Source organism: Silurus aristotelis (assembly GCF_946808225.1).
Source record: "Silurus aristotelis genome assembly, chromosome: 25".
NCBI lineage: Eukaryota > Metazoa > Chordata > Actinopteri > Siluriformes > Siluridae > Silurus > Silurus aristotelis.
The window spans coordinates 9,867,574-9,892,560 of record NC_139598.1 but is presented as its reverse complement, the minus strand read 5'-3'; the positions used below and the strand labels follow the sequence as shown (position 1 = coordinate 9,892,560).

At 45.3% G+C, this 24,987-nt stretch overlaps 2 protein-coding genes and 3 long non-coding RNA genes across 7 annotated transcripts in view; all 5 read left to right on the top strand.

Annotated features, from left to right (window-relative positions):
• Nucleotides 1–24,987, top strand: part of cdh19 (cadherin 19, type 2) — an 84,827-nt gene that overhangs the window by 42,989 nt on the left and 16,851 nt on the right. For all 3 annotated transcript variants that reach the window (XM_083529916.1, XM_083529914.1, XM_083529915.1), the window contains 2 exons: nucleotides 8,008–8,261; nucleotides 20,134–20,270. In XM_083529916.1, the coding sequence (XP_083386042.1) occupies nucleotides 8,008–8,261; nucleotides 20,134–20,270 (391 nt within the window). The remainder of the gene's footprint in view (nucleotides 1–8,007; nucleotides 8,262–20,133; nucleotides 20,271–24,987) is intronic.
• On the top strand, nucleotides 2,460–7,140 carry LOC310719912. The gene is made up of 2 exons (XR_014531607.1): nucleotides 2,460–6,502; nucleotides 6,551–7,140. It is a non-coding gene; the product is annotated as an uncharacterized lncRNA (long non-coding RNA).
• LOC310719856 (uncharacterized protein) lies at nucleotides 12,171–13,809 on the top strand. The gene is made up of 2 exons (XM_083530035.1): nucleotides 12,171–13,272; nucleotides 13,540–13,809. Exon 1 carries the CDS (start codon nucleotides 12,343–12,345, stop codon nucleotides 13,267–13,269), a length of 927 nt encoding a protein of 308 aa, XP_083386161.1. The 5' UTR covers nucleotides 12,171–12,342; the 3' UTR covers nucleotides 13,270–13,272; nucleotides 13,540–13,809.
• LOC310719908 lies at nucleotides 17,127–17,438 on the top strand. The gene is made up of 2 exons (XR_014531603.1): nucleotides 17,127–17,241; nucleotides 17,277–17,438. It is a non-coding gene; the product is annotated as an uncharacterized lncRNA (long non-coding RNA).
• Nucleotides 21,017–21,341, top strand: LOC310719909. The gene is made up of 2 exons (XR_014531604.1): nucleotides 21,017–21,090; nucleotides 21,165–21,341. It is a non-coding gene; the product is annotated as an uncharacterized lncRNA (long non-coding RNA).

Below are 24,987 nucleotides of genomic sequence, written 5' to 3'. Positions count from 1 at the left end.
TATTTCTAGGCAGACTGGCAAACAGTTTCAAAATAAACTTTAGGCAATGGTAGTAGAAATAAATAGCCACAAAGTCAGGCAAATCAGTAAACAGAACAGACTAGGAAACCCAGACTCACAAAAAACAGTTGCAACATTAAAAATGCCATAATACCAATCTAAATCTAAAAACAGATCCTTGAGTCATCCTCAAACTCAATTTAATGGGAATGAATGAATGCAGGAAGTGAATTTGGTTGCAAATGAAGGGTCAGTTTGTTTGGCAGGTAAAAAAAAAAAAAAAAAAAAAAGTTTGCCAATTTTTTTTTTACAAATTTTAAATATTTATTTAACAATATGATAGTTGTTAAGGGATAGTGGTGCTCTTGTAGGTGTCTGCTAGCTGGCTTGGGTTCGCTGCATTAATTGTTACACATGATGTGTTGATGTACACAAAACTCTTATGGTCAGTAAAGATTGTAAATGGATTTGTAGTCCCCTCTTTTCCAAAGCCAGTTTAATGTTAGTAGTTCTCGGTTGCTGTTATTTAAATTCTGCAGATGATAATTTCCTGGAAAAGACATTATTGTTTTAAAAGTGACTACCCTTAAAGCCAAATGGACAGGTCAGTGATGGAGTCTAAAGTTTTCTGTCAGGAATCGCAGGTAACTGGGTGAGTGAGAACCCAAATGCAGGATGCAACAGTAGTATGATCAAAATAGTCTTTAATAAAGAAACAGGCAGAGGAAAAAACACAGGTAAAAAATGGTTCTAGGGTCAGAGCTGACATAGAGAGCAATGAGGGCAAGGCCAACAATCATTCCAAGTCCAAGAGCCAGAAGACACAGCAATGCAGGAGATACGAAATCAGAACACAAACAGTCAAAAATCCAAGAGCCGACAAACACAAAAACAACCCAGAGTCCAAACCAAAAAAAGAAACAGAGGCAGAGCAGAGCAGAGGTCAGGGTCAGGGACAGGGTCCGGATAAGGGTCAGGGTCAGAAACAGGAACATGAGCAGGAACAGAAACAGACAGGGTGGCAAGAATACAGACAGGGTGGCAAAAGTACAAGTCAAGTAAAGGCAAGAAGCTTTTATTTTCATATATATATATATATATATATATATATATATATATATATATATATATATATATATATATATATATATATATATAAATAAACATTTAATACATACATTGCTACATTTAAAAAACATAAAGCTACATAACAGAAAACACAGAGCTAAGGACTAAAAAGTGTCCCTGCCACATAAGGTGCATCGTGTGCAACCTAGTGCAAACAGTGCAAGACAGACAGTGCAAGACAACACAAGACAGTGTAAGACAACACAAGACAGTGTGGGATAAATACACAAAACGCAAAATAGCTCCACCAGTAAACCTACTGTATATTACACAGTGCAGTGTGTAAGAGAGAACTAAGTACTGAGTACAGAAGTAACTTGAAGAGTGTGTGTGACGGGTGTGTTGGGTATTCCACAATGCTGTTGGCTTTTCGGATGCAGTGTGTGGTGTAAATGTCCGTGATAGAGGAGAGAGACACAGATGATCTTTTCAGCCATCCTCTCTATACTCTGTAGCGTCTTGCTATCCAAGACGGTGCAGTTCCCAAAACAGGCAGTGATGCAGCTGCTCAGGATGTTCTCAATGGTCCCTCTGTAGAATATGGTCAGGATGGGGGAGGGAGATTAGTTTTACTCAGCCTTCTCAGGAAGTAGAGATCCTGCTGGGCTTTCTAGGTGATGGAGCTGGCGTTGAGTGACTAAGTGAAGTTCTCTGTAGGATGAACACCAAGGAATTTGGTGCTCTTGACAATCTCCACGGAGGATCTTTCAATGATCAGTGGAGAATGGTTGTTCTGTGTTCTCCTGAAGTTACCAACCATCTCTTTAGTTTTGTCAACATTTAGAGACAGGTTGTTGGCTCTACAACGAAAAGTAGTCCTGAGTCAATGTAGCAGTCTGTTGACATTAACTACAGTTCAATCCATCCCCAAAGCGCCTGTTTTTACTCCGGAATTTCATGGAACGTCATAGGTCCCTTCCTTGTCTCCTTCATAAACAGCTGTTCCAGTGTGGGTACTGTTCCCACTGTTTTCAAACACGCTATGTTAGACCGCTGCTCAAGAAACCCAACCTTGATCCCTCCATACTATCTAACGTCTGCCATATATCTAACCTGTCATTTCTGTCTAAGTTGGTGGAGAAGCTTGTTTTCGCCTAGCTTCAGTCTCACCTTCAACTGCACGCCATTGGTGCTACATTTCAGGTCTAGACATAGCACCGAATCAGCGCTATTGAGGGTCCATAACGACGTTCTTGGAGCCCTGGATAGTAGGAGGTTTTGGTGTTACTGGACCTAACTGCTGCATTTGACACCGTGGATCATGCCATCCTCATCTCTCGTTTTCAACAAGTTGTTCAAGGTTCTATCCTTGGTTCTATTCTGTTCTCACTATGCTGCCACTTGGTCAACTCATCTCCAATCACAATGTTTTATTTCATTTCTATGCAGACGACCTCCAGATCTATCTTCCTGTGATTCTGAGTAATCGTTCTGCATTGGACCCTCTCCATAATTGCCTTCAGGATATCAAACAGTGGCTTTTCCAGAACTTCCTTCATCTGAATGAAGAAAATAGTACATCCTGTATAGCCTGGATTCACCCAGCAGTTCTCTCAGTTTTGGTCCTCTAACACCTAAGTTTGCACCTACCGTGCATAACCTGAGTGTTATTTTTGACAAAAGTATGCACTTCGATAAACAGATTAGTGCAGTAGTGAAGGCAAGCTTTTACCAGCTAAGACTACACAGCAAGGTCAAATAATTTTTGTCCCGAGCTGACCTTGAAAAAGCTATTCATGCCTTCATCAGCTTGAGGATTGACTACTGTAATGCTCTCTACACTGGATTTAATAAATCACTTCTCAATCGGCTCCAAATGGTACAAAACGCGGTTGCACGTCTTCTCTCCAACACCTCCAAACGCTCACACATCACCCCTGTCCTCCGCTCTCCGCTCTTCTGAACATACCTCTCTGGTCACTCCCAAGTTCAAATACAAAAAGTTTGGAGGCCGGTGATTTGCTGTCCAGGGACTAAAGCTGTGGAACGCACTTCCAGCACACCAACGAGGCATCACTGTGCTGAGTGTTTTTGAATTGCAGTTGAAAACACATTTATTTATACAAGCTTTTGACACGTAGCCTCTGATTCGACTGCTATTTTATTGTGTTGTTATATTTTGTTGTCTTTTGTTGTTTTTATTGGAAAACGCCTTGTGCTCCTTTTGGCTGTTGTAAGGCGCTCTATAAATAAAACTTGATTGATTGATTGATTGAGATAATCTCACCCCAAGTAAGTGTCTCATGTGTCTTTAACCTGGTGGCACGGGAAAAACGGCAAGATGGCCGACGACCCGGAAGCACGTGCTGTGAACCGGGAGTGTGTGCCATAAAGCCGGAAGGTCCTGACATTTTTTGGAGTAAATCACATAACATTACAGCATATTTACATATATTTTACAGCAATAACAGATAGGACATTTTAGGTACAGGCACATATGTAGACAGTAAGATGAATACCTATGCACATTATTAGAGTCATAGACCGAACATATAATAGACATAGGATTAAGCCAGGAAAAAAACCCCAAAAAAACATAGTTCAGGATTTAGTTTAAGCACAAAAGTATATTTTGTTTCAGCCACTCCATAAATGTACATTGTTCACATTACAATATATATGCATACACATGCATACATACTAATAAAATTTTTTTCTTGTTTTTCTTATTTCCCCTTTTTTTTCCACTTCTGTTCTATCTTCTCTTACCCCTCTACATGCCTATATGTCTACATATTTCCAAGGCTTCTTGTTCTCCTGTCTAGTTATCTGTGTAGTTTTGCCTCTCTTTACCAGTCATGTGCTCCTGCATTATACATAACAATGGTGGTGCTGATGTGGCACTGTCCATTCAGCCCCCAGGTTGGGGTCAATTGAGGATCATGCAAAGGTTTTGCAAGTGGAGGGCCAAATGTAAATTGTTTTTAATAAACTTGTATTCTAGCGAGTTTGAATTTCAATTCAATTCATTTTTAATTGTATAGTACTTTTAACAATGAACATTGTCCCAAAGCAGCTTTAAACAGATAATGTGGTGATTAAAAGTGAATATGCTCTTTATAAGTAAGTTTGTCCCTGATGAGCAAGCCGGTGGTGACTGTGGCAAGGAAAAACTCCCTGTGGCATAAGGAAGAAACCTTGAAAGGAACCAGACTCAAGAGGGAACCCATCCTCATCTGGGTTGCACCGAATGTCCATTTATAGCAGATATACGAAGCTGCGGGGTACAGTGATGGTGATCGACATGAACATTGGTGTTTATACTAATACATTTAATAATTTATTTCAAATAACAGTAGACAATCTTGTAAATCTCAATAAAAGTCAAAATGTTAAAAACAAATGTTATAGACGTCACAGTAATTTCCACCATTCAATTAGGGGAAATCAAGAACATGCTCCCTCAACTTGGAATTCCTGCTTGGGACCACAAGATGGTCTTCTCAATTCTGGGTTCCTCAAAGCTTGTCAAGTAAAGTCACATTACAATTGCTGTTCACAACAGTAAACAAAGCAATCCTTGTTACTCTTTAAATAGTTTATATTGTATATGCAAGTGTTTATTCACTATTTATTCGGAAACTCGCTGTTTTGAGGAGGAGAATATGCTAAATTTATCACCGTCAGCTGGCTAGCTTGCTAACATGGGACAAAACATAAAAGTATACCTACCGACAAGGTAAGGTAAATGCAGCATTAAGTATAGAAGCAAAGGTTAACTGTAAAAGTTAACATGGTATAGAGGGCAAGGACATTACTCATATAAATCAAACATTTATATTTATTCTTTACAGTTAAAATATTTACATGTATCATTAAAATTTTTATAAGTCTTTTTCAGGCTGCTAAAAATTTAGTATTTTACTGACAAACATAAATAAGACTTTATGAGAATTTGTAATGCAAAATGACGTTAAAATATTGTTTGGTGCTTTTTAGCTTTTTCAATATCAACATAAAAATTTGGAATTATATTATTGCTCTTAAAGTGATAAAGATGTCACTTCATGCTACCTAGAACCTACAGAAATAATGTGATGCCATTTGTAGACTAATCTGATGTAAATGTTGGTTGTCAATTCATGCTCAGTACTTGGTATAAGAATGTTAAATACACTACCTGGCTAAGAAAGGGATAATAGTTACTAAGCATATTCCCTATATAGAGCCTATGATGGAATGTCTCTAGGTTATGTATGTAACCCTGGATTCCAGAGGGAAGAAGCCACTGCATCAACGCTTTGGGAATGTCTCTGCATGACCATGTTCTGGAACACGTGTGCAATCTCTCCAACGGAAGTGCGTGATATCACCGGTGGGGTGACGCAGCGACCAGGAAGCTACAAAAGCACATGTGGTGGAGACAGCGTCTCATTCCCCTGGTGGACCAGGTTTACATACACAACCTAGAGACGTTCCCCTTCAGGTACACTAACTGCATCAACACCACTTTGGGAACAAGAGTACAACACTGCCAGACTGACAAATCCCTGCCTAGTGTCTGGGCACAGCTAGGTTGAATGACAGACCGCAAAATTGCAAATGTCCTAAAGAGAAACCCCAGAGAAAAAGGCCTTAGAGTCCAAAACACTTCGGGTCAAGTGAGCCCTTACACTGAAAGAAGTGGGTAGACCAGAGGACTCATAAAAAGAGCAAATAGCATCCACAATCCACCTGTTGAGAGCTTGCTTGTCTGCAGAAAGACCCCTAAAAGGGAGGAGAGATAGAATGCCTGAAGTATGACTGACCTGGGGCAAAAGAGGGCACATTGGGAACATACCCCAGCCTGGGGTAGAAAAAGGCACTGGCCATGGCTTGGGTAACACCAGAAGAGAGGGGGCCACAGAAAGGTCCTGAAGCTCCCCAACTCTCTTCAGAGAAGAGATGGCCAGAATTCAATTCGATTAATTTTTATTTGTATAGCGCTTTTAACAATGATTATTGTCTCAAAGCAGCTTTACACTGATAATTTAGTGATAAAAATTAATAAGATGTTCTTTATAAGTGTAATTTTGTCCCTGATCAAGCCAGTCGGGACTGTGGCAGGGAAAATCTTCCGAAGATGGATTAAGGAAGAAACCTTAAGGGGAACCAGACTCAAGAGGAAACCCATCCTAGATGTGGGTTGGACAGAATATCCATTTATTACAAATAAACAATGTTGCGGGGTACATTGATGGTAATCAGAAGCCAACTGTAGTCCTGAGTCAGTGTAGCAGACTGTTGACATTAACTACAGTCCATATCCCTCCTCAAAGCTCCCGTTCTTACTCTGGAATTTCATGGAATTATCCAGAGGCAGGCCTGGACAAAGTGGGAAGATCTGCAGAGGGAAGAGGGGCAGGAACAGTAGTTACTGGAACCTCAGAAGCATGTTTAACGAGAGAGAGAGAGAGAGAGAGAGAGAGAGAGAGAGAGAGAGAGAGAGAGAGAGAGAGAGAGAGAGAGGAGAGGTGACAGGAATCTCCCAGGGAGGGTGTTTGAGAGGGGCTACCAGGTCAGCAAGGGATCAGACTCCATCCCAGCGAACTCCAGCAAACCAGCAACCATGTCCACTTGTGCTCTTGCCGCAAAAGAGCATCTGCTCTCTAAGCCCTCTTATTGAAGATGACGGTCCTCAGATCCATCACCTCCTTGGGCTTCAATTCGGAGCGCCGCCTAGAATCCCTAGCGGGGGAGTGAGAGTGGTAACTGACTGCTCTGTCTCTGCTCTTCACAATGCGAACTCGTAACTGGCTGGGGATGTGCCCGCCGAGTAACCCTGTGAGAGCAGCAGGGGAGGAATCACTATAAAGCCGCCGACTGCTTTTTTGGCCTCCCGGAATCTGTCGATGACAGCATTGACAGCGTCACCAAACATGCCATTTGGCATGACAGGGGCGTCCAGGAGAAAGGCCCTGTCTCTGTCACTGAGATCAAATTAAATCAAATCAAATTTTTTTTATAGAGCGCCTTACAGCAACCAAAAGGAGCACAAGGCACTTTCCAGTAAAACAACAATAGAAAATAAAATATAAGAACACAATGTACATAAAATAGCAGTTGAATCAGGGGCTACGTGTTAAAAGCTTGTAAGAATAAATCAGTTTTCAACTGCGATTTAAAAACACAGCACAGTGACGCATTGTATGTGTGCTGGAACAGCTTTTGTCCCTGGTTGGTAGACTGTTATTAATTCGGCAAGGTAGGCCGGGGCCAGACCATTAATGGCTTTGAACACAAACAGCAGGACCTTATACTCCACCCTAAACCGCACCGGGACGCCATTGAAGCGAGCCGTGGACAGGGGTGATGTGTGAGCGTTTGGAGGTGTTAGAGAGAAGACGTGCTGCCGCGTTTTTTGTACCATTTGGAGCCGATTGAGAAGTGACACACAACACACAAACTGTGTGCATGTGCTTTTGTGCTGTTGGTGACGTCATAGGCTTCCATTAGACAGATTACACACATGGTTCAGAGCATGGTAATGCAGAGGCGTTCCCAATGCAGTGTTGATGCAGCTTGAGTTCCTAAAAGGGAATCTGTATTGCAGTGGTTACTATGTCTCAATATAAAAAAAGTTTAAAACTGATCCAGTGTGTAGGTTCTCTTTTTTTCCTAAATAATGAATTGCCCAGAACAGAGTCCTGTGCTTAAGCTCATTCAAAGCTTTTGGAATTTTCTATAGAAGACTTTACATAATTGTTCTTGGCTGCAATACATAAGGTTGATAAAACAATGGCACAACAAGTGTTAAAAAAAAAAAAAAAAAAAAAAAAGTGTGTGCCTTTTTTGACCAGGCAGTGCATTTATTTAAACACTTTTAAATTGCTTTATTTTTTATTTTTTATAAATTAGGTATTTCTATGTCTTAAAGTAACACCCACTCTTTTTCACCAGCCTTTAGATTATGAGAAAAAGACTCGCTTTGTGTTTGCCATAGAGGCCATCAATTCTTTTGTGGACACGCGTTTCCTAAGCATCAGTGAATTTCGGGACAAGACAATGCTCAAAATACTGGTGATGGATGTAGATGAGCCACCTGTTTTTTCTGCACCTTTCTATGAATGGAAAGTTCTAGAGGATGCAGCTGTTGGTACATTGGTTGGCACAGTGTATGCCAGAGATGCAGATGCTACCAATAACCCTATCAGGTAAGCCAAACGTGGATTTATTTATTTAGATTTTGCACGTGATTGGGGTCTTTCTTTAATAGATATATTAATGTTTTATCAATCAGTATTTTTAATTGTGCAGATATTTAACAAAAAGGTTTCTTACTTTAGGTGGGTACGTGTTGTTTAATTTGCATGAATAGTGGCTGAAATGTGGGATCTAGCTACCCATTACATAGGTCAATATTTACTGAAAAGTTTAGAAAATGTGGCAAATGGTAGGTTAGTTTTCTAAAATTCTAATAAGTTTAAATGGGTGAAGCTAACTGTTAAAAATGGCAGTTTAACTATATCACAAGTATACATTAATATATAAAACATATATTAAGTAAAGTATTGGAACAATGTGCTCAAAGCAAGCTCCATGAAGATAAGTTTTACATGGAGTGGAAGATTTTGATTGGCCTGCTATAGAGCTCTGACTTAATTGAAACAATTGTTATATATACAATATACAATCTTCTTCTTCTTCTTCTTCTTCTTCTTTCGGCTTCTCCCATTAGGGGTCGCCACACAGATCATCCGTCTCCATACCCCTCTGACTTCTACATCTGCCTCTTTCAACCCAACTACCTGCATGTCTTCCCTCGCCACATCCATAAACCTTCTCCTTGGCCTTCCTCTTTTCCTCCTTCCTGATATCTCCATCCTCAGCATTCTTCTACCGATATACCCCATGTCCCTCCTCTGCACATGTCCAAACCATCTTAATCTCGCCTAGCTCACCGTGTCTCCAAATCGTTCTACATACACTGTCCCTCTAATAAACTCATTTTTAATCCTGTCCATCCTTGTCACTCCCAATGAAAACCTCAACATCTTCAGTTCTGCTACCTCCAGCTCCACCTCCTGTCTTTTACTCAATGCCACTGTCTCTAAACCATACAACATTGCAGGTCTCACCACAGTCCTATAGACTTGCCCTTTCACTCTTGCACATACCCTTCTATCACAGATCACTCCTGCCACTCTTCTCCACCCACTCCATCCTGCCTGCACGCTTTTCTTCACTTCTCTAACACACTCTCCATTACTTTGCACTGTTGACCCCAGGTACCTGAACTCCTCCACCTTCTCCACCTCTTCTCCCTGCAACTGCCCCACTCCACTGCCCTCCCCCTCATTCATACACATGTACTCTTACTCCTACTGACTTTCATTCCTTATACCTCCAGTGCGTACCTCCACCTGTCTAGGCTCTTCTCAACCTGCTCCTTACTCTCACCACAAATAACAATATCATTCGCAAACATCATACTCCTGTCTGACCTCGTCCGTCAACCTGTCCATTACCACTGGAAACAGGAAAGGGCTCAGCGCTGATTCTTGATGCAGTCCAACCTCCACCTTGAACAAGTCTGTCGTTCCCACTGCACACTTCACTGCTGTCACACTGTCCTCATACATGTCCTGCACCACCCTCACATACTTATCTGACACACCTGACGTCCTCATACAGTACCACAACTCCTTTCTTGGCAGCCTGTTGTAAGCTTTTTCTAAATTTACAAACGCACAATGCAACTCTTCTAACCTTCTCTATACTTCTTCATCAACATTCTCAAAGCAAATACTGCGTCTGTGGTGCTCTTCCTCAGCATAAAACCATACTGTTGTTCACAGATGGTCACCTCTTCTTTTAGCCTGGCTTCCACTACTCTTTCCCATAACTTCATGGTGTGACTGATCAACTCAATTCCCCTGTAGTTACTGCAGTTCTGCACATCTCCCTTGTTCTTAAAGATCGGTACCAGCACACTCCTTCTCCATTCCTCAGGCATTCTCTCACTTTCCAAAATCCTGTTAAGCAATCTTGTTAAAAACTCCACTGCCATCTCACCTAAACATCTCCATGCTTCTACCGGTATGTCATCTGGTCCACCCGACTTTCCACTCTTCATCCTCTTAATTGCTGCTCTCACTTCCTCCTTACTAATCCTATCCACTTCCTGCTTCACCAACTCCACACCATCCAACTTTCTCTCACTCTCAACTTCCTCGTTCATCAGCTGCTCAAAATACTCCCTCCATCTTCTCACCACTCTCCTCACTAGCCAACACATTTCCATCTCCATCCTTTATTGCTCTAACTTGCAGCACATCCTTCCCAGCTCGATCCCTCTGCCTGGCCAGTCTGTACAAATCCTTTTCTCCTTCCTTAGTGTACAACTTCACATACAGCTCCTCATATGCCTTTTTCTTGGCTTTCGCCATATCCCTCTTTACCTGCTGCCGCATCTCCTTGTACTCCTGCCTACTTTTCTCATCACTCTGTCGATCCCAATTCTGTTTTGCCAACCTCTTTCTCCTTATGCTCTCCTGCACTTCCTCATTCCACCACCACATCTCTTTGTCTTCCTTTCTATTTCCAGATGTCACACCAAGTCCAATTCCAGCTGTCTCCCTTATCACTTCTGCAGTAGTTGCCCAATCATCCAGCACCTCTTCACCACCACCAAGCCCCTGTCTGACCTCTTCCCTGAACCCCAAATTACAGTCTTCCACCTTCAGTTTCCACCATCTTTTTCTTCTTTCAGTCTTCACTCTCCTTCTCTTCTTCTTCAACTCCAAAACCGTCCTACAGACCACAATCCGACGCTGTTTAGCTACACTGTCTACTGCCAACACCTTACAGTCTCCAATCTCTTTCAGGTTACATCTTCTACATAGAACATAGTCCACCTGTGTGCACCTTCCTCCACTCTTATACGTCACCCTATGACCCTCCTTCTTCTTAAAATAAGTGTTCACCAGTGCCATTTCCATCCTTTTAGCAAAATCTTCCATCATCTGCCCTTCCACATTCCTCACCTTAAAGCCATACCTACCCATCACCTCCTCATCACCTCTGTTCCCTTCACCTACATGTCCATTGAAATTCGCCCCAATCACCAATCTTTCATTCCTAGGTACACCTTCTACCACTTCATCTAACTCCAGAATTTTTTAATCTCCTTCATCTCACAAGCCACTTGTGGAGCATAAGCACTGATGACATTTATCATTACTCCCTTTTCACTTGGTCTCCTGAACACACAACATATCTACCTTTCTCCTTTCCATCATATAAGCTACCTCTCTCCCTTTACCAGTCATAGTACCAACATTTAAAGTGCCAACCCTAACCTCCACTCCCCTACACCTCTCCTTTCATTGCTGTCTCTTTAAACGTCTTCCTTCTCTCCTTCTCCTCCTTCGGCCAACAGTAGCCCAATTTCCACCGGTACCCTGTTGGCTAACGATACCTGTGGCGATCGTTGGTAACCCGGGGCTCGACCGATCCAGTATGAATTTCTCTTATGTGATCCGCATATTTTAATTACAATAATTTGGCACATGTTTTATGCTGGATGCTCTTCCTAACGCAACACTGTCCATTTACCCGGGCTTGGGACCGGCACTAAGAATGCACTGGCTTGTGCAACCATAATGGCTGGGTTATATACAATATACAATACTATATACAATACTATATATATATATATATATATATATATATATATATATATATATATATATATATATATATATATATATATATATATTATAAAATGTCAGGGTGCGTGTGAAACAGGAGGCGGGAGCAGGAGTACTGCTCTCTCGGGTTTTAAAGACAGGAGTGAGGGAGAGGGATACACACAAGCACACACTCTCACACACACACACACACACACACACACACACACACACACACACACACACACACACACGCACACGGCAGTCCTTCGGTTGAGAAAGTCCGAGGTGCACTTGGGGAAAAACTTAGCTGATCCGAGATTGTGGAGTCCGAATGGAACGGACGCATAGAGTCCTGTGTAAAACCCGTAACACAAACATACAGCAGTACGTGAAGTCCAACACATACATAGAACCCACACATTCTTCAATAACGAACAAGGGAGGGAGTGAAAGTAAGAAGCTTATGTAAAAGCGGGGTGGAGTGATGATGAGCCTCAGGTGTGCGTGATTAAGCCTGAAACTCCAGAGAGAGCGGAGGCATGAGTGACAATGAGCTCCAGGTGTGCATGGTTAAGCCTGGAGGTCCAGGGAGAGCGGAGGCATGAGAGCCACAAAAGGGGGCGTGGCAGGTGGATTCCTGACATTACCCCCCACCGAGGGGGCGGCACCTGACGCCCCAAACCCACAGATGCCCGGAGGGCCAGGGCACTCGGAGGAGGACCCCGGTGTCCGTCCAGGGTCGAAAGGGACCTGGTCAGAACTGTCGCGGAACCGGGGAAGGCCAGGAAGGACTCGAGGCGGAGCGAAAAACCCTGGTCGGAGCGACAACCCCGGTGGAGAGCCGGAACCGGACGATGCCCATCCTGAAGACACGGTTCGAAAACACGCTCTCAGCAGACGTTCGAAACAGTGCGTAGCTTATCGCGGAGGCCAGGAATGGAGCGGAATCCCTGGCGACGACTGGAGGCAGGGCCAAGACCGGAGGCAGAGCGAAGGCCGGAGACGGAGAAACGGCTCCAGCAATGAACGGGGACAGAGAGCTGCCTGTAGCGGAGACCGGGGAAGGAGGGACATCTGCGGCAGAGACTGGAGACGGAGAGATGACTTCAGCGGAGGCCGGAGGTGGAGAGACAGCCCTGGGGTAGGACAGGGATCAAGCTACGCCCACAGTGGAGTCCCGAGGCTGAGCGACCTCCACGGCAGAGACTTGAGACCGAGTGACGCCCTCGGTGGCGATCAGGGCCGGATTGACGCCTACTGGGGAGGTCTGGAGTGGAGCTACGTCCGTAGCAGAGATTGGAGAACGAGTGATTTACTCGGTGGAGACCGGGAGCAGAAAAACGTCCCCGGTGGTGTCCAGAAGCCGAGTGACGCCCACGGCAGAGATGAGGAAAGCAGTGGCACCTTTGCCAGGGCTGTGAGCCATGATGACGCCATCAGAGGAACTCGGGAGTGCTTTGTCATCCTCCGAGGGACCTGGAGGTGTTACGTCGCCCGGAGAGGAAACCAGAGGCAAAACGTCGCTTGAGGCGTGACTTCACCTTCAGATGGTGTAGGAGATGTGGCTTCGCCTTTTGGAAGACTTGGGGCTGAGACGTCTTCGTCGGAGGAGCTCAGGAGAGAGAGACGTCCCCTTTGGAGGAGCTCGAAGGCCTGACGTCGCCATCGGAGGAGTTTGGAGGCGAGACGTCGCCATCGGAGGAGCTCGGAGGCGAGCTGGGGCTGTCAGAGGAACCGTGGGTTACCATGGCACCGTCATAGGCAGTCGGAGGCAGTACGACCTCCTTCTTGCGGCCAGAAGGCGGTGTGACGTCTGTTTCACAGCCAGGCAGCGTTCGACGTCCTTTTCGCTGCCAGGCGGTGGTACGACGTCCTTTTCATGGCCAGGCCGTGGTTCAATGTCCCATTCGCGGCCAGGCGGCGGTTCGACGTCTCTTTCGCGGCCAGGTGACGATGCAACGGCACACTCGGCAGGACACTGGAGCTGAGTGGAGCACTCTGAGGAGCCAAGGAGCAGAATGGAGCTCTCGTGGAAACTCTGGAGCGGAGCTGAGCTCACCTGGGGTCTGAGCTTTCTGGGAGGTCCTGGAGAGGAACTAAGCTCTCCTTGAAGCCCTGGAGTGGAGAGGAGCGCACGATGGCTCCCTGGGACAGAGAGGAGCTCACTTGGGGGTCCTGGGGCGGAGCTGCGCTCACCTGAAGGGCCCAGGGGGGGACCTGTGCTGTGCTCTTGGAGGTCCTGGAGCAGGGTGAGGATCTCCTGGAGGCCCTGGGGCAGAGCGGAGCCATCCTGGAGGGCCTGGAGCAGGGTGGAGATCTCCTGGAGGGCCTAGAGCAGGGTTTGGAGCAGGGTGGAGACCCCCGGAGGTCCTGGGGTGGAACAGAGCACTCTGGAAAACTCTGGTGCGGAACGGAGCTCTCCGGGAAACACTGGAGCGGATCCGTGCTCTCGAGAGCGGGAGAGAGATGGTGGAGATTCGCGGTGACCATCCCTAGTTCCCTGGTGAGAAGTCGGATAAACCGGGCGCACAAGCTGAATTCGCCTCCAGTTGCGCTCCACAACCCACTGGCCAGAGAGAGGGATTCTCCAGACAGTAAAGAAATGTGGAGCGGGATTTTGCCTGCTTCAGTGGGGTAAGAGGATGAATAAACATCCATGTATTCACTGACGCTCCGTATAAATCCGCCCCACTCTGTCATATTGCCAGAAAAGCGGGCCGGGAATTCCATCAGACTCGCAGGGGGGCATGGTGCGGCTGCGCTTGCATCCGGGTGTTTCCAGAGGCCGTCGCTTTATCGTGGCACAGCGAATCCTCCATCCGAGGTTTGAATTTTCCTGGGACCACGGCAGCAACCCGATCATATCCCTGTCTTCTTTTTCCTTTCTTTTTTTATTTTTCTTTTCTTTTTTTTTATTTCCTTTTCAGGACGTTTGTTATTCTGTCAGGGTGCGCGTGAAACAGGAGGCGGGAGCCAGAGTACAGCTCGCTCGGGTTTTAATGACAGGAGTGAGGGAGAGAGATACACACAAGCAAACACTCACACACACACACACACACACACACACACACACACACACACACCCACACACGCACACGGCAGTCCTTCGGTTGAGAAAGTCTGAGGTGCGCTTGGGGAGAAGCGTAGCTGATCCGAGATTGTGTCCGAATGGAACGGACGCATAGAGTCCTGTGTAAAACCCGGAACACAAACATACAGCAGTACGTGAAGTCCAACACATACATAGAACCCACAAATTCAATAACAAACAAGGGAGGGAGTGAAAGTGAGGAGCTTATGTAGAAGCGGGTTGAAGTGATGATGAGCCTCAGGTGAAGCTCCAGAGAGAGCGGAGGCATGAGTGACAATGGGCCCCAGGTGTGCTTGGTTAAGCCTGGAGCTCCAGGGAAAGCAGAGGCATGAGAGCCACAAAAGGGGGCATGGCGGGTGGATCCCTGACAATATATATATATATATATATATATATATATATATATATATATATATATATATATATATATATATTCAGCCTTCGGGTGGCGCGGAAGAAACGTGTCACCAGAGGGTGCCTACCCAGCGACTTTGCAGGCGGGGTAACATAAGCTGCGATAGCGGACACGTAAACCTTCATGGTTGAAGGGGTCAACCCTGTGGCAAACTGTTCCTGTAAAAACTCCATAACTGAACCAACCGGGCAGTTAACTGGGTCCAACCTGTGGTGCTTACAGCACGTCGTGAATAGCCGCCACCTTGCAGCGTACGACCTACTCATGGAGGGAGCTTTGAAATGGAGGACGGTCTTCACTACCTCAGCAAAAAGACACAAACTGCACCCCCTCAGGGGCCACAGCCACAGCCTTCACAACTCTGGGCGGGGGTGAACCAGGGTTCCCCCCGCCTGCGAGAGGAGATCCCTCCTGGGAGAAATCTTCCAAGGAGAGCCCTCAAGGAGGTACACCAGGTCTGTAAACCATGGTCCGACCAGCCATCTAGGTGCTAGCAGGAGGAGACGGGCTCCTTCCCGGCCAACTCTATCCAGAACTCCCGAGAGCAGGGGGAAGGCGTACAGACATAGCCTCGGCCACGTCTGCACCATGGCATCCAGCCCTAACCGGTCTGGGTGAGAGAAAAAGAACCAGAGGGGACAGTGTGAGATCTCCTGAGTTGCAAACAGATCCACCTGGGCTCTGTAAAACCTCCGCCATATCTGCTCCACCACCTCGGGGTGGAGTCTCCATTCCCCAGGCCTCGGCCCTTGTCTGGAGAAGTCGTCTGCTCTCGAATTTAACTGTCCCAGGATATGAACAGCGAGAGGAGGTTTCCCTGGGACCACAGAAGGATCTCTTGCGGCAGCTTGTATGAGGGGCAAGACCGGAGACCCCCTGGCGGTTGATATAAGAGACCACCACTATGGTCCATGTGGACCAACACATGGTGGCCCCTCAGGTCTAGGAGGAAGTGCTTCAGACCCAGAAACACAGCCATTATCTCCAGGCAGTTTATGTGCCATGAGAGGTGCGGCCTATTCCACAGACCATGGGTGGAGTGGCCAAGGATCTGAGATCTAGGATTGGACGCAACCCACCATCCTTCTTCAGAACAACGAAGTACGGGCTGTACCAGCCTGGCTCTCTGACTGAGGGGGGAACCACCTTGATGGCCCGTTTCCTCAGGAGAGCAAGCACCTCCTGTCCCCCCCTGGAAAAAATACGAAGCACCGGATTACACGTACCGGGAGAAGGAACCCGATGAACGAGTGCTTTTCCCAGGAAAAGGGAGCTCGGCCAGCAGCCGGGAACGCATAGCCACACGCCTAAAAATGCTAATAGCGGACTCCCTCGAGAGCAGACTAAGCATGCTTCTAAGCTAAGCAAACAACACATCGGCTGCATGTATCCACCCACCCAAAATAAAAAGGGGCAAGAAGGAACATGCAGACAGAATTCTGCCTGCATGTAAGATCATGACTGCACAGATACACACACAAAGCACTTACCCGAACAAGCAGAAGCTTGAAGTTCCCGAATGGGAAACGTCTCTAGGTTACGTATGTAAGACGCTGCGTCCCCGTGCCACACTCCCTGCATCCCTGTGGTGCTTACTTTCTCTCTGTGCAGAAGCCAGTGTTGCTACCACCGCGCAGCCATTTTGTAGCTTCCTGGTTTATACGAGGCTTAACTTCTTAGGCTTCTCGGTCGCGTAAATGCGACTAATAGCCAATTGTTCTCGGGTGTTAATGTTTAGCAATAGATTAAATAAATAGGGAGAAGCGTAACCATGACTAACTATACATCATTCTAAAGCTCTAAGTCTCAAGCAGCGATTTCAGATCACTGTTTTTCAATGGAAAAAGTATAACGAATGTATTTGCTGAATTTGAACAACAACATGCATAAAAAAACCGCACTACTTACATTAATATTGTAATAACGAGTCACAAACACATCCACTGCTGCTAATCCCGGTTTATTAGGAAAGATAAGGGTCCAGTGAACAACATGTTGTAAAGCATTTCTGCTCCAAACAAACAAACAGTGTTGTAATTTAGATGTTTATTCCTTTGTTTACGTCACAGAACTTCGGCTGGTGTTTGTGTTTATATATTTCCGAATAACTTCCACATAAAAAACAACATTTTGGTGACAAAAAACAAATATGGCTGGTAGAATATAGTGTTACAAAATGGTTGAGACCACACCTGAAAGTAAAAAAGTACCAAAAAGTAAAAGAGTATAAATCTTGGGTGGAGTCTCCTCTCTCTCTGCAGGTGTCGCCATGTTTTTTTATGCGACGCCTTTCATTTCAAACTTTTTATTTCCCAGCCAGTAACATTATGGAAACAAAATGACTGATGGACAATGTAGCCAATAAGTGCAGGATTCTAACGATATATGGGCGGATTTTATTCCCCATGTGTGTGAGGCTTAGTTTTATTACTCTTTACAAACTATTACTGGCTGAAGCAGCGAAGAAGCTGTGACAAACCAGGAAGTGATGCGGCTCTCAGGTCAACATAAACAGCTGTTTATAGCTCGTGCTAACTGGACTTTGTTTAAAAAAAAAAAAAGAAAACAAGGAAAAAAATGGACAATCAAATAAGTTGTTTTATCTGAGATTTGCAAAAAAAGCAGCGATGTGGAAAATATTTTTGGGGGCGGAGTAACAACAGAGATCTACATCTGTAAGTTACAATAAATCTCTCCTTATAGCTTTATACGATTTTATTGGGTTTTTTGCCTGTTTGTTTTTATAAGAGAAATGCTTGAAAAGTAAGTCTGGCTACCTGGTCATCAATATAAATGCCAAATCAATATTAATAGCCCCAAACATGTATAAAAAAAGCTCAAAGTGTCTTCTTTTCAAAGATATTTAAATTGTGTATGTAGCACATTTTTATCAGGAACTGTTAACATTTAAAGTTAGGTAGAGAATTTCAGCTGTGAGTCCTAAAATTTGGGTGGGGAGGGGCGAAACAGACATAGTATCAGATAAATGTTTGTAGGAATCTAATTTTTTATGATATCTTAATTCAATTTAAAATATAAACTCATGAGACATGTGGCTTTCAACCCATTCTGCTATAGGACAGATTTCATGTATTTATATATAAAGGGAAAAAAAATTATTTAAGGATTTTTTTTCTACAGTTCATAATCATCTATAACTTTTTTTTTTTTAACAATATCAACAGTGAATAATGGACAGTAAAGGTCAAAGTGTCTTTTTTTTGGAGATATTTAAATTGTGTATGAAGTCCAGGAACTGTTACATTTAAAGTTAGGTAGGGCATTTCAGCTGTGAGTCCCAAAATCTGTGTCGAGGCCTAACAGTTGAATAACTTTACTGGTAGCAGCTGAATGAATTTTGAAGTCTACAAAAACATTCTGACTGCCAATTTACAGGAAAATTTATAACACAACAAAGCAGTTAAATACGGTGCGGGAAATTTAACATTTGTACTGTACATTGTTAAGTGATCATGAACACAGCCAGAAAGCATCTTTAAAGAAATATATAGATTGGGAATATACATTTAAATTAATAAAATTATCAATCAAGTTGATCTATAATGAGCAAGCTAGAGTTGACATTTGCAATGGAAAACATCCTGAGATTATATGAGGAAGAAACCTTGAGAGAAACCAGGCTCAACCCATCCTCGTTTGGTTAATACCTGATAGTGTAATTATAAATAAATAGCTTGGGTAACTGTGTAATATGGCCATACATTATGGTTGTGCAGCCAGAAAATAAATGTATTAAGAAGCCTAGTTTGTTGAAGTTCACTGATACACATCATTTTGCCATGAGCAAAACATGCTTATTGTACTCCTAACCAATGTAGTGAAACTGTTGAACATATTAACTGCTATCTTCATGAATTCTAAATGGTATCATCGACAGTATGTCATGTACTTTTTAATCTGCTCATGGGGGGCCAATCAACGTTTCACTTTCTGAAGGGGAGACTGTAACAAACAACTGGAAATAATTGTGGTACAAGCCTGAAAAAGCATAAAAAATTAAGAATGCAATAATTTGGAAAGGTCAATTAGTCACTGGCTTGAAGCATTTTTTTGCAAAAAATTATAATATGCCAAATATGAATCAAATACTATCTATTCCTATATGCCATGTTCTACGTTGTTTGATACATCACCTTAACATTGACAATCATTGAAGGACAAAAGGAACACAGAAGGCAGAACTTAAGTAGTGACACTCTTTAGGTAGAACACAAAAACAGATATGGGTGATAAGTGCACTACAGGCTGATGACACGGAAGCAGATATAATCCTATCATTGTCTTTATTAAGATAGTTCAAAACCAAAAAACACTCATAGGCCGAGGATAGAAAACAAATAAGGATATCCGCTCGAGACGAGTAATCCACCCATGAAACTCAGAGTCTTAAACTTAAAGGAAAGCGGCAAAAGCGAAGAGTAATCCTAATGCGGAAATGGAGTTCGGCAAGAGAGCCAGCGGTGAATGCCGGCGGATGAGCAGCCACGCGATTCACCGGCATGACAATATAAGGACCGACAGCCTGTGACTCAAGAACGTGAGTTTAAGTAGTCTGATCTTTAATGAGCCACAGCTGTCGGTAATCAAGGAAAGCAGCGCGACTGCTATCGAGGGGGGCGTGGCAGGGTGAATCCCTGACAGCTACCGAGGGGGGTGTGGCAGGGGGATCCCTGACATGTAGAATGTAAATTGGAACATGTGGGGGCAGTGGCTGAGGTCAATCCTGACAATAGCTAAAATTCTGATCTATCATTTAATTTGTATCATTTAATAATCTCTTTTATGTCTTCAGGGCATGAAAAAGAGACTTGACAGAGGGGACTGTAAAGTCTTGATGTTAAAAGTAGTGTTATTTTTTCTGTCAGGTTTTCTCTATCCAATAGCAGTGAGTTAAAGAATGTCTTTAAGATTGATACCAACAATGGAACAGTGGTCCTGATCAAACCTTTGGACCGAGAGACTGCAGCATGGCAAAATCTTACTGTTATTGCTAAAGAAACAAGTGAGTATTTTTTTTTTCTGGGAAAATATTTAGCAGAATGCTAACTGTATTGTCTTATAGCATTTACATTGCAGTTGTTTTCTTTTTAGGATTTCAAATGGTATATGTTTCTTTTATATAGCACTATTAAAAAATAAAATGTTTTATTGAACAAATGAAAATGCACTCAACTGCAATGACAATTTATTTATTTTATATGTATTTATGCATTTTTTATTAGATTCATTAGATTAGATTCAACTTTATTGTCATTACACATGTACAAATACAAGGCAACGAAATGCAGTTTAGGTCTAACCAGAGTGCAATAGCAGCAAGTGCAGGATATACAGTGTTTGCATGAGTTAAATACATTTTTAAAAATGGTAATATAGGAGTAATTTACAGATGTGTATATACTATGAACATAATTGTCAGGGTGCGAGCGAAACAAAAGGCAGAAGCCGGAGTACAGCTCGCTTGGGTTTTAATGACATGCGTGAGAGAGAGAGATACACACACACACGCGCACACACGCGCACACACGCACACGGCAGTCCTTCGGTTGTCAGGCGCAAAGAACGTACGGGAACCAAAGTGAATTCAACGATGGCCTTTTAATGCAAAACAAAAGGGAAGGCAGAAAGCAGGTAAATCAGCACCATACACGGGTAAACTAAACCTGGAGAAAACTGTGGCAGAGTGAGCACAAACAACACACACAGAATCTTGCACGCTAAGTGAAAACCAATCGGAGTAGCTTGGGTAGTCCGGAATGTTCATTAGCCTAAGCTGTAGAACGGACGATGACCATGTGGATAAACGGGGTCTTTATAGTGTGGTGATTGATTTGGACCAGGTGTGAATGATTAGTAAGTTGGGGAGCTGCTTGGAGTGATTGGAGGGTTTGGCGAGGGTGTGGCTGGTGGATCCCTGACAGTACCCCCCCCCTCCAGGGGCGGCTCCCGACGCCCTGACCATGCGCCTGGGACGACCCCAAACCCTGGGGCGCAGGACGAAGCGGACGACCGTTCCTCGGGGCCGTAGCCCTCCCAGTCTACGAGATACTCCAGGCCACCGCCCCGACGACGAGAGTCCAGCACTTCTCTTACCGAGTAGACCGAGGGTTGTTCTAGTACCTCAGGCTGAGGGGGCCTGACCTCGCTGGCACGTTGGGCAGAAGATGGAGTATACGGCTTGAGAAGTGACACGTGGAAGGTGGGGTGAATCCGGTATTGTGGTGGGAGTTGCAGCCGATAGGCCGCCTCGTTGATCCGCCTTTCGATCCTGAACGGTCCGATGTACCTGGGGCTCAGCTTCCTGCAGGGGAGCCGCAGTCATAGGTCCTTGGTGGACAGCCAAACCCAGTCTCCGGGCCTGTATGAGGGGGCCTCCAACCGTCGTGCATCCGCATGTCGCCGGGTCTCCCTTATCGCCTGCGCAAGAAACCGGCTCCACTCCACCTGGTCTTGGTGACAATACGTCCTCAAGTACCTCCCCAGCTCTTGAATCTTCCGCTCGGTTTGGCCGTTCGACTGGGGGTGGTAGCCGGATGACAGATTAACGGTGACTCCCAGTAGCTGGAAAAACGCCCTCCAGACATGTAAGGTGAACTGAGAGCCCCGGTCTGACACTATCTCCTCCGGGAGGCCAAAGTTGCGGAAGACATGATGGAAGAGCGCTTCTGCTGTTTCCAGGGCCGTGGGGAGGCCTCGGAGAGGAACAAATCTGCAGGCCTTGGAGAACCGATCGACGACCACTAGAATGCAGGTAAAACCATCCGACCGTGGCAGGTCAGTCACGAAGTCAGTCACGAAGTCAGTGCCGATGTGCGACCACGGCCTTTGTGGAGTAGGCAGGGGGATGAGCTTGCCCACTGGTAAGTGCCGGGGAGTCTTTGAGATGGCGCAGATGTTGCAGCCCCGGACGAACTCGGCCACTGTGTTGCTCATCCCTGGCCACCAGTACCGCCCCTGTACCAGACGTAGGGTCTGGCCTTCTGCCCGGGTGCCCTGAGCCGGGGACTTCATGGACTGCTTTCAGTAAGGCCTGTCGACACTCTCGAGGAACAAAGGTCCGGTTCCTGGGGCAACCAGGGGGTGCCGGTTCTCGTCGTGTGGCCGTGCGAATATCCTCGTCCAAATACCATATGATTGGGCTCAGAATGAGTGTCGGAGGCAGGATAGGTCTGGGCTCGGCGGGTTACTCGGGCCCATAAACCCTGGAAAAGGGCATCGGCTTAACCATTCTTTTTCCCTGGCCCATAGGTAATGCTAAAGTTGAACCGAGTGAAGAAGAGAGCCCACCGTGCTTGACGGGGGTTTAGGCGCTTGGCCTCACGGAGGTACTGAAGGTTTTTGTGATCCGTGATGACTGTAAAAGGATGAGCGGCTCCCTCTAGCCAGTGTCTCCACTCTTCCAGGGCCAGCTTGATGGCTAGGAGCTCTCTGTTCCCGATGTCATAGTTCTGTTCATAGTTCTGATGTCATAGTTCTGAAGCCTCCAATGAACCGGCGGTAGAAATTTGCAAATCCAAGAAACCACTGGAGTTCCTTAATCGAGGTGGGAACTGGCCAGTCCAGTACGGCGGCCACCTTCCTCTCATCCATCCTGATGCCTGCTGCTTCGATGACGTAACCCAGGAACTGTATTTCTGAACGGTGGAACTCACACTTAGGGAGGTTAAGATACAGTCGGTGTTTTCGAAGCAGTGCTAGGATCTGGGTGACGTGCTTATGATGTTCTTGCAGCGACTTCGAATAGACCAGGATGTCGTCAATGTAGACAATCACGAACCGATGGAGGAAGGGGCAGAAAACCTCATTCATAAAGTTCTGGAAAACCGCCGGAGCAATGGAAAGGCCATACAGCATGACCCGGTACTCATAGTGACCAGAGGGGGTACTGAATGGCGTCTTCCACTCATCGCCTTTACGGATAGGCACCAGGTTGTACGCATTACGGAGAATGCACGCATTGGTGAAGATGCGAGCCTCACGTAAATCTTCCAGGGCTGCTGGGACCAGGGGAAGTGGATAAGGAAGCGGGGAGATCTGTGCATTCAGGCCCCTGTAGTCGATGCAGGGGCCCAATCCTCCGTCCTTCTTCGCCACAAAAAAGAAACTGGAGGCTGCCGGGGAGGAAGACTGGGTGATAAAGCCCTGTCGAAGGGCCTGTTGGATATAGCTCTCCATCGCTTGGTGTTCTGGAGCTGACAGGGGATAGACCCGACCCTTTGGCAGTTTGGCCCCAGGCTTTAGATCTATGGTGCAGCCCCATGGCCGGTGTGGGGGTAGCAGAGTGGCTGCCTCCTCACTGAAGACATCAGAGAAAGCATAGTACTCCTGTGGGACGTCCACCTGAGCAGGCTGGGGAGCTCCTTCCACCTGAGTAGCTGCCAGGGTCAAGGTATTCTGGATGGGAGTCGGGAGTGGGAGTAAACACTTCTGCCGGCAAGTATTTAGTCAGCCACCAATTGTGCAAGTTCTCCCACTTAAAAAGATGAGAGAGGCCTGTAACTTTCATCATAGGGACACTTCAACTATGAGAGACAAAATGAGAAAAAAACAAAATCCTAAAAATCACATTGTCTGATTTTTTAAAGAATTTATTTGCAAATTATGGTGGAAAATAAGTATTTGGTCACCTACAAAAAAGCAAGATTTCTGGCTCTCACAGACCTGTAACTTCTTCAATAGGCTCCTCTGTCCTCCACTTGTTACCTGTATTAATGGCACCTGTTTGAACTCTTTATCAGTATAAAAGACACCTGTCCGCAACCTCAAACAGTCAGACTCCAAACTCCACTATGGCCAAAACCAAAGAGCTGTCAAAGGACACCAGAAACAAAATTGTAGAGCTACACCAGGCTGGGAAGACTGAATCTGCAATAGGTAAGCAGCTTGGTGTGAAGAAATCAACTTTGGGAGCAAATATTAGAAAATAGAAGACATACAAGACCACTGATAATCTCCCTCGATCTGGGGCTCCACGTAAGATGAGCAAAAATCCCAGAACCACACAGGGGAAACTAGTGAATGACCTGCAGAGAGCTGGGACCAAAGTAACAAAGGCTAACATCGGTAACACACTACGTCACCAGGGACTCAAATACTGCAGTGCAAGACGTGTCCCCCTGCTTAAGACAGTACATGTCCAGACCCATCTGAAGTTTGCTAGAGGGCATTTGGATGATCCAGAAGAGGATTGGGAGAATGTCATATGGTCAGATGAAACCAATATAGAACTTGACAACTCAACTTGTCGTGTTTGGAGGAGAAGTAATGCTGAGTTGGATCCAAAGAACACCATACCTACTGTGAAGCAAGGGGGTGGAAACATCATGCTTTGGGGCTGTTTTTCTGCAAAGGGACCAGGACAACTGATCCGTGTAAAGGAAAGAATGAATGGGGCCATGTATTGTGAGATTTTGAGTGAAAACGTTCTTCCATCAGCAAGGGCATTGAAAATTAAACGTGGCTGTGTCTTTCAGCATGACAATGATCTCAAACACACCACCTGGGCAACGAAGGAGTGGTTTCGTAAGAAGCATTTCAAGGTCCTGGAGTGGCCTAGCCAGTCTCCAGATCTCAACCCCATAGAAAATCTTTGGGGGGAGTTGAAAATCCGTGTTGCCCAGCGATAGCCCCAAAACATCACTGCTCTAGAGGAGAACTGCATGGAGGAATGGACCAAAATACCAGCAACAGTGTGTAAAAACCTTGTGGAGATTTACAGA